We start from the raw sequence: 9,040 nt of genomic DNA, 5'->3' as shown, positions 1-9,040 counted from the left end.
CATAATGTGCTGTGGGAAAAGGCGTGTTTCGTTGGTTATGGGGCAGGGCATCTCCCACTTTCCCTGCATGTATTTGAGTGAGTCCCACACACATTTCTTTCCCCACAATGAATAAGGTGCCCTGTGAGGACTCTTTGTTGACCACAGTGCCCCATCCCCCTGCCATAAAGTGCCTATAGTCCTCTCCCCTTTCCCATGATTATGTAGCCCTTTTTCTCCCTCTCCCCAGGACAGCATTAGGACGTCTCTGTTTAACCCTTATCAGATTGACTCTGGTGGGACATCTGTCCTATTAAAGACACATTTTCCTGGATGTTTAATGTTGCTCTTTGTGAGTTTTAAATTAAGTGAGTTTCTGCACAGATGCACATGCACAGAGTGCTTATTAAATCAATTTATTTGAACCCTCAGAAATCAAATACCACCGAAAAGGACATGAATGCTGAGCAGGAGAGACAAAGTGGAAAGGAAGTATGATTATGGAGAGAGAGATGGATGATGTTATGTGGGAACCAGGAATGTTGTCTCCATATTGTTGATCCTGATTCCAACGAGAAGATGACATGCCTGGTTCTCTGTGACATGTCCTGTAGGTGAATAAAACAGGACAGAGGTTAGTTGAGTTAACTGTATGACAGGTGACAGGGCTCAGCCTCAGGGAGTAGGTTGTCCAAGGACACAGTAGCTGCTAGTAAATCCAGTGGGCAGATTCCACGTGGAACTTACTACTCCTCATGTGTCTGATGTGTGGGTATCCATTGGGAATTCCCCCAAGGATGTACATGTGGTAGGACCTGTCCTGTGTAGGATTGATTCTAGGATTTTTTGTGATTTCAGGATGTATGCTTATGGAGTGGTTCATCTAATAATGATTGACAGGATCTGTGATTGAGTTACACTTTTATTGTCTAATTTCAGGTTTCATCTTTAGTTGACTAAAGAATTATATTCACCTGTAAGCAGATGGGGTTTTTATCTTTGCATTTAAAGATCTCAACTTAAAAAAAATCATGTTCTGAAGGGAAATATACAACAAGGTGTGTTTCAGATAGCACGGTTGGAAGGTTTTCAGTGAGGCTGTCTCAGTTTTGTACAATTAAACGTTGCTTTTGCCGTAGTGGTAAGTTCTCTGTAAGTTCAGTTCTCCTGGACTTGGGCTGTATACGCACAACCATCAGGTCAGGACTGACTGGGAAATTAATTAGTTTTCTACAACTTCTGGCAATTCCTGGTTCTCTCTAAGGTCTGATATCTGCATAAATCCTGCATGGTGGTGCTTTCTCACCAGAACAGCTCAGCTTTAATTGGCCACTCGTCTGTAATGTAGTAAGGCTCAAGAGAAGAAAAATAACCCTAATGTAAAAGAAAAATTCTTTAGTGACATAATTTAAATGATTTAGGCAAAAGATATTGTCACCTACAACATTTGGCCCATGTGAAATCTCAGCATTTCCTTACTGATTTATTTTCTAGAGCAGCAGTAACAACAGGTCATTTTTACTTACAGTTCGTGGTGTTGAAGTCCTCTTTCATTCACAAGTCAGGACAGTCGTCTGGCAGGAAATCAAAGAGGAAAGAATAAAAAAACTACCGAGTATTACCATTTCCCTATATGTCCAAGGTTTCATTTTTTAAGTCATGGATTTTATAAAAGATTCACCATGGGAAAGAAATCTTAAATGAATCAGTTCGTTTCCTGACAGCCTATTTACATCCCCCATGAATGATGTATTCAGGAAAAAGTGTAGTTTCATTACCAAGACTGATGATTTTCAGAATATTTTCTTCTGGAATCTCCTTCCCGATTGTCACCGACTTGAACGTCTCAAAGAGTGCGTCATCAATGTCATCTCCTTTGGCTGAAAAATAACCATGCGTAAAGCAGAATTTCACCCATTAGAACCTCTGAAATATTCTGAATGCAGAATAAGAAACTGAATGTGCAGATCAGTTCTTCACTTGGTACATTTTTATCAGAGTTTCAAACTGACACAGACGTCTGCTGCCTGTGTTCAGGACACCCAGTCTGAGTCTGTAACTACTTTCTCTCCAGCATCAGCACCAAACTCCAAAGACTCATCAGCACCTGCAAGTATCTGGCGCTCAATTCATCACAGATGTGAAAAGTATTTCCTTCTTTATCAGCTTCCTAGAATCTATACCTGACATTCAAACCTTGTTCGGGTCCAAATATTCCAGAATTATGTTCTCGCCTCTCAGAAACACATTGATCCTGTGACACATAGTCATGGGAGATGATTTATTCTTTAATGAAACCACAGTTCTAATCAGTACCTTCTTCAGATAGACACGTGTTGTCCCAGGGACCAGAGCACACCTCGCAGTGAGCCCGTGTGGTCACCTGTGGTGATGTCCGCATTCGTCAGAACATGGCATGAGAGAAATTGAACAGGATAAAGATTTGTTTTAAGAGCTTCAGTTCCAGGGCTTACAAAGCATTGGGAAAGTGTCATAAAATGGAGAAACTGAGGTCAACTGGATCACAGCCATGGCTTGAAATTAATTGACATGTTCAGAAACTGCTCTAAAAGAACTCAATTTTTAAAATTCTTAAATTTTAACACCTGGGACTTATTTTTAAATGTCAGATGATCTGTTCCTTCCCACTGCTCCCAGCTCCTCTTTTTACGTTTGTTTCTTTGTAGATCACATCCCAGGACCCTTAATGAACATAATGATGTAGGTCTTGTCAGTGGGTAACGAGTTATGTGTGCACATGCTGACTTTCTGAATACAAATACAAATGGGGATAGTAGGATGAGTTACATACCAAACACTACGGTCACTATGGTCTTCGTGCCTTCTTCATCCACGTTGATGTTAGATGCTATCAGGACATTTTCGGATGCTTGAATTATTCTGAATTCATTTGTACCAGCATCTGTGGGTGAGCAAGAACAGGCATGTATACTGATGCGTCTTCATTGATTGGGCATTAGCTTCATTTAGCTAATCAGTGGGTTAGCCACTAGCACACCTGTGTTGGTCCGTGTGTCACTGCATCCATGCAGTGATGCTACGACTCGTTAAGATGGCAGGGAAGGTGGGGTGGAGCTTCCTTATCACCTCCTTCTTATACAGGTAACATGGTCACATCTTGCAGGCTTACTATGGTGTTTTCTACCACATGTGTTCTAAGGAAGGCAACATGTTCTTTTTTTTATCAACATGTGCATGTTATCACAAGCAAGTTCAAGAACTCTGCATATTTCTTTACCCCAACAATGCAGTTGATTTCTCTCTGGGACCAAAAGTAGCTCACCTCTCATCACTTGGTGTTATGTGTGCTGCCCTGTACCAGGCACCTTCTGACACTGTGTGAATGACTGCATTTCCTGTGTCTCGCAGTCTCACTGTGTGACGTCACAGATGTGCAGAGGCCACTGCTGTGTGGGTCGGTGTTAGGACAGGATTGCTCACCAGGATATAGAGGAAGTGACCACCTCCCAGTGACCGCACACCCCCTGTGGGGTGCACCTCACCTCTCTGGCTCTGTCCATCCAGCTGCCACATTTCTGTTCAGAACGAGCGCTGATCTACTCTGTTACCTCTCAATCCATTCTCCCTTCTAGCCCTCCTGACACCTCATTGGAGTCACTCATCAGGATCTGATTTAAAACTGCCCAGCTGTTTTCCGAGAACACAAAAATACCATTGCCCACTCTCTGGAACCCTGAAACATCATGCTTCTGCCACAGCAAAGGCTAAGCTACAGCCAACACAGCTTGAGAATTTCAGACAAGTGTGTGCATCTTACCCAAGGCCACCCCTAGTCCATGGGCCTTGGGTTCCACTGGGACAGTTTAAATCAGATTTCATGCATGTCCTCAGGTTCTCAGTCCCCACCTCTGTGACCCCCATGGTTTTACAGAGGAGGGTTGCAGACAATTTCACAATGGGCTGTACGTGTTTTGAAGGTGAGGGAGGCAGTGAGAGTAAGCGCATCTCCTGGGCCCCCTGTTGTGATCAAGGCGCTGCTGGTGCTGTGCTGGCCGTCGCTGCATGTTACGTCCCCAGAACAACGCTGGGAGGCTGCAACCGCTCACTCCCAAAGACTGTAGAACAGGCCAGCTGTTCCTTCCTCTCCCTTCTTAAATTGCCTTGTCAATATCCAGGTACAAAGGATTCCCCAAAATTTGGAAATTTAAATGAGGAGTTATAAAAGCATGTATGATGCAGTGAAAAGGAAATAATAATATAGGAATACAAAATAAAAACTTCATTTAGGTAATCTCTTGATATATAAGGTTACTGATGAATATGTAGGGAAATCCTTCCAGCATACATTTTACTAATTTGTGTTCCTTGCACAACCCCTGTGCTGTTTCTTGTGTTACACCAGGGTTGGGACCTTATATCGATACATTTAAATTTTCATCAATTATATACCCGACGCCATTTAAATTTAGAAATGCTTTTAGGGCCGTTAGAAACAACATAGACATTGAAATCTCAGCCACCAGCCCCGTTGCTGTGAACACAAATGGTGTTTATGAAACAACAAGCTTTGTCTTTGAAATCACTATGGTTTTTTTGGAGTTAAGGTCCTTGGCTGTATAGGAATGGATTATGATGTTCTAATGTTGTTTTCAAAAAGTGTACTTTGCAGAATGAAATGTATGTGTAAACTCAAGACACACCCTTGAGACATTAGTACCTAAGATTGTTTGGAAGAACCTAGAAGTAGTTTCTTGCACCTGAGAACCTCCTGAAATAACAGTTCTACGTCCATGTGGTTAGTCTGTCATTCACGACATGCAAGATTGGGAGGGGCCATCCCAGCCATGTGAGGTAAGCCTTTGTCATGACAAAATACAGTGCCCCCCAAATTTAGTGACCAGTGCCTGGTTACACCTCTCATCTCTGGTGGAATTAGGATTTTAAAATGTGGAATTCTTGGAGGAATTTTAGGCCAAGATTCAACCCTAACATAATTTTACCCATAATAGGATCATACTTACAACGTATGATGTAAACACCATCTTCTCTCTTTATCCCATGGACAGTTTTTTTTACGCATTCTCCATCCGACCTTAAAAACAAAACATATTCAAGTTGTTTGATTAAAAATAATGAACAATTTGATATTTAACTAGGATTTTCTTTGTTTGACCCTCCCAAGACCCTATGTCACCTGTCACCTTAGTGCCTGTAAACAAGGTGAGAAGAGAAGAAATAAGTCCTCTAGCATCAAATAACTGTCAAGTGGCAAGGATGCCTGATTACACATTAAACCTGAGCCGAAATTCCAAAGATAAATTGGAAATACAAAAATGATCACGTTCAAACCATAATAAACATGAATAAGTCTAGAATTTGGGGAAAGAAAAGGAAAGTAACAAGGTGTTTATTGAAACCGATAAGTATCAAGACACACATTCGTTGTTTCACAACCCTGGCCCAAGTTTCTTACAGAGCATACTACCAAAGAGCAAGAAAAAAGACAAAAATGTGTTTAAGTGTATCCAAAACGCAAGATCTGTATCAAAATAGTGTAAGAGGATTACCCATTGAAAGACATAGGCATGTCTTTGTGTCAAAAAGTATAGCCCCATAAATGATCAGTTAAATATAGGTCACAAAAAGTATGGAAATGGTAAACAGGGAGCTAATACGGTCTTAGAATGTCTGACAGCTGACAGGTGCTGAGGTTGGACGTATATGTGTGTGTGGGTGTAATTTAATTATAAGTAGACTATCAAATATATACAACTTGCAGTCAATTGTATATATTTGTATATGTCTTAACCACTGTCTGCAAACCTAAAGCTCTTCGTTGTCTTCTTAATTCTTCTATCTTTCAAAATATCTATCTGTGCAAGCATGCTCCTAATACAACCCCTGCCACGTGGAGAACATTGCCTGAGCAGCACTGGGAGCTGTGGTGACCTTCATACATTCAGTGATGATTGTAAACCACTGAGAGGCAGCCATTCAGGGTCGAGGCGACTTTGTCACCCACATGCGCACATCCTCTGCAGCCCAGTGGGAACCACATCCTCTGAATTCTGCATGAAGGAGCCCAGCCCCCAGGACTGTGGGGATGGAGACCAGGAGCCTCTTGTTCCTGCCCCATTGGCCCTCTTTCCTTTGAGGAGTTGACTCCAGTGGAGCATCTGTGGCTTTCCCTCTAAGCAAAGGCTCCCGGGCACGCTCTAGAGGCTGGTCCTGGACCTGACTCAGGAATTCTGTAGATCCCTCTAAACCACAGGACCCCGGGAGTCACAGTCTTCCACCTGATGCATGCATTTCACCGCAGACGTGGAAGCCACACCCTCTCAGGTTCAGAGATTAATGTCAGTTTTTCTTCCATGTTATTTTCACTTACTTGACAAAAAAGGTTAAGGTGATTATGCCATTTTCATCATCTAATTCAATATTACGCATAAAAGTGTGGAATGGGCCGTTCTCGCTGATCTTCTCTGGGTTACTGGCTGCGAGATAAATCGTTCTCCAGTCTGAAATCTGAAAGCAAAAATCCCCTTAGAGACGAGGGCATCTCTTTTCACTGTGTGCACCACCCTCCGTCGCGACTTTCCCTTCACTTCTGCACACCTGCGCAGATTACCTACCTGGCATGGACAAAGCAGGGCTCAAAAATAGTGGGAAAACCCAAGAAAAAGGGAGAACATGGAGTTGAGATATTTCAGGTGTTTGACTTACACCCTGAGAAATGGAAGAGCCCCAGAGGGACAGGTCTCTGGCTGACCCCCCTTCTCTTGTACAAGAACAGCAAAGATGCAGGAGAGCCCGGTGTCAGACAGTGGGGAGAGTATATGGAGATAGTATAGCAGTGCAGGTGCCAGTTAGTGGAGCAGTTCTGAGCTGGAGGTAGATGTCCAGCTGAGGTGCACAGAAATATGGATACACATAAGCAGAGCCCAAAGGGACACACACACACACACACACACTTAAAATGGGACAGAATGTCCTCACAGATAGCTCTGGCCGTGGGAATCTTGAGTGATCCCTCCCAAGTGGAGGTCCATGGGCCGCACAAAGGACACCAAATACAAGAGTCAGGAACAGAATCTGCATCCTGGCGGTTCTTCTAGTCCTCCTCCTGGAGAAGCTGAGCGTGCCGTGTGCCAGTTGGTGGACAGAACCTGTGTGTGTGCCCCTTTTATAGTATCCGTGTGTGTCCTGGCCCATAATGAACCAATGGTTGTTAATCTAAGACACTGGCTACACAGACGTCGTCTTAGGACGTCCTGGTTGGCAGGGAGGAGCTTTTCTGGACATCTGTTGTTTTTCTTTGAGATTAGATTTCACAGTAACTTAAGTTAATCTGAACCTTTAAGTCGATCTTGACCTTCAGGTCAAGTGAGAAATCACAGTGCAGTTGAGATGTTGCAAGGACAGTGAGATTTGTTTTCTTGTCTATCTTGAATTCCTGAACGGGACAAGTGCAGGACACATTCTGCAGATTGGATGCGATTTCTTCAACACAGAGGAGGTATTTTTAAAGGTATCTTCTAAAGCAAAACGTGTTACTGTTTGGTTTGACAAGATTACAGAGATTCCCTGAGAGACCTTCGGAAAGTCTCCAGTCTCTGAGGGGAGGAACAGCTCAGCACAAACAAGGATCTTCCCCCTCTTTACATCGGGCTCTGGCATCCTTCTCACTAAGGGGGCCTTCCATGCAGACGCCCACAGCCTCTCGTGAGGAAGGCACACTGGTAGTTCATTTTCATTGCTCTATTTCCCAAACCCTTTTATTCCAATCTTATCTTTAACATATTTGCTCATTGACTCAGTTTTTTCTCCAGGCAACCAAGAAAGCTTGATTGCACTTCCTCTAATTTTTAGAAGTTTCCAAGGAAAAGGTGCATTTCCTATCTTTGCACCTCTGATTATTTTCAAGGACCCTGAAACAGCTAAAGACCTTCTTCTTGCTCCCTTCTCCCTCAGCGTTTTATTCACGTTCATTTTCTTTTCCAGTGATTCATGAGATAAATTCTCAAATTGTATTCAGTTCTGACTCTAGGAATGGTTCTCAGATGATGTCCCACTAATCTGAGAGAGAACACCCAGGGTCCTGAGTCAGTGTCAGCTGCTCCCAGGACGCACACAGCCTCAGCATCTCTGTCTTTGGTGTCTGACCTTTGAGGAGAGCGTGACTGAAAGTGGTCTTCCGCCTCCACCAACTTGCTGTTTGAAGCTTGTCTTCATACTCACAAGGACCAACACTTTTCATTCACTGTTACCTCCTCTTTTTCTCTTTTCTCTTTGTCCCCATATCATAGTTTCTCTTTGGTTCACAGGTTCCTCTGTCTGTTGCCCTATCCAGTATTTCTCTGTGAAGTCTATGGAGGGGAAGGGTTTCATGTCTGAAAATGTCTTGAAAGTTGTTCTCTCACCTCCCTGATTGGGATAATTTCACAGGGTCATGGTCTCAGCTGACACCCCTCATCCACCTTTCTCACTGCATCCAACTCTGCCTCGTTCACCGCAACATTAGCAGGTTTTTCTTTTGGAGTCCTACCAACACCTGTTCCCTGGGGATGTGCACCAAGATCACTCCATCTTAGGAGGAGCTTTCCAACTGCCAGTCCAGAAGGAATTAAACGTTAGGTACTTAAGAGATAATTGCAGCAGCTTGGTCATTGGATCCTGCTCATCCAATATTTCAGACCTACAAATGACACAGATCTTTAATTTCAATTGATTTGAATTCATGTCAGCCACAGTGTTCCTTGACAGTATGGCAAATAATTACGGAAGCTTCCTACACAAATGTGAAGGTTTTAATCCACATACATTGCTAATCCATCCTCTGTAGATGTTCCTGGTCTTTCCTTTTCAAATGTGTCCATCTTTCTGGAATCTGTACCCCATCTCTGCGAGTTTATCCGGCAACTTCTTTCTTGTTTGTCTGTTTTCTCTGTGATCAGTTTTTACATCTTAGATTCACAATTCCTCTCTAAATAGTACAAGGAAGATTTTGGGCCTGGCCACCAGGCACACCTGGTTCCCTCACGGATTCCTAACCAAGGGTCCAATGTGCTTAGAATCTGAG

General features: G+C 43.1%; 1 protein-coding gene across 1 annotated transcript; it reads right to left on the bottom strand.

Annotated features, from left to right (window-relative positions):
• Nucleotides 1-447: 447 nt before the first annotated feature.
• On the bottom strand, nucleotides 448-7,113 carry LOC116277228 (odorant-binding protein-like). The gene is made up of 7 exons (XM_031671252.2): nucleotides 6,958-7,113; nucleotides 6,350-6,486; nucleotides 4,983-5,053; nucleotides 2,792-2,902; nucleotides 1,758-1,859; nucleotides 1,506-1,553; nucleotides 448-587 (listed from the first exon to the last, which is right to left on the bottom strand). The coding sequence occupies exons 1-6, from the start codon at nucleotides 7,057-7,059 to the stop codon at nucleotides 1,534-1,536; spliced, it is 543 nt and encodes a 180-aa protein (XP_031527112.2). The 5' UTR covers nucleotides 7,060-7,113; the 3' UTR covers nucleotides 448-587; nucleotides 1,506-1,533.
• Between the last annotated feature and the right edge of the window lie 1,927 nt (nucleotides 7,114-9,040).

This window comes from Vicugna pacos, chromosome X (assembly GCF_048564905.1).
Source record: "Vicugna pacos chromosome X, VicPac4, whole genome shotgun sequence".
Classification (NCBI taxonomy): domain Eukaryota; kingdom Metazoa; phylum Chordata; class Mammalia; order Artiodactyla; family Camelidae; genus Vicugna; species Vicugna pacos.
This window is presented reverse-complemented; position numbering and strand designations above follow the sequence as displayed.

Bases quoted from the DNA above. Each gene is read 5' to 3' on its own strand.
- LOC116277228 (XM_031671252.2), bottom strand. From the start codon at position 7,059: ATGCAGATTCTGTTCCTGACTCTTGTATTTGGTGTCCTTTGTGCGGCC. The intron at 5,054-6,349 runs GTAAGTGAAAAT...TTTGTTTTTAAG, and splicing joins ACCTTAACCTTTTTTGTCAA to GTCGGATGGAGAATGCGTAA. The intron at 2,903-4,982 runs GTAAGTATGATC...GCTCACCCACAG, and splicing joins TGGTGTTTACATCATACGTT to ATGCTGGTACAAATGAATTC.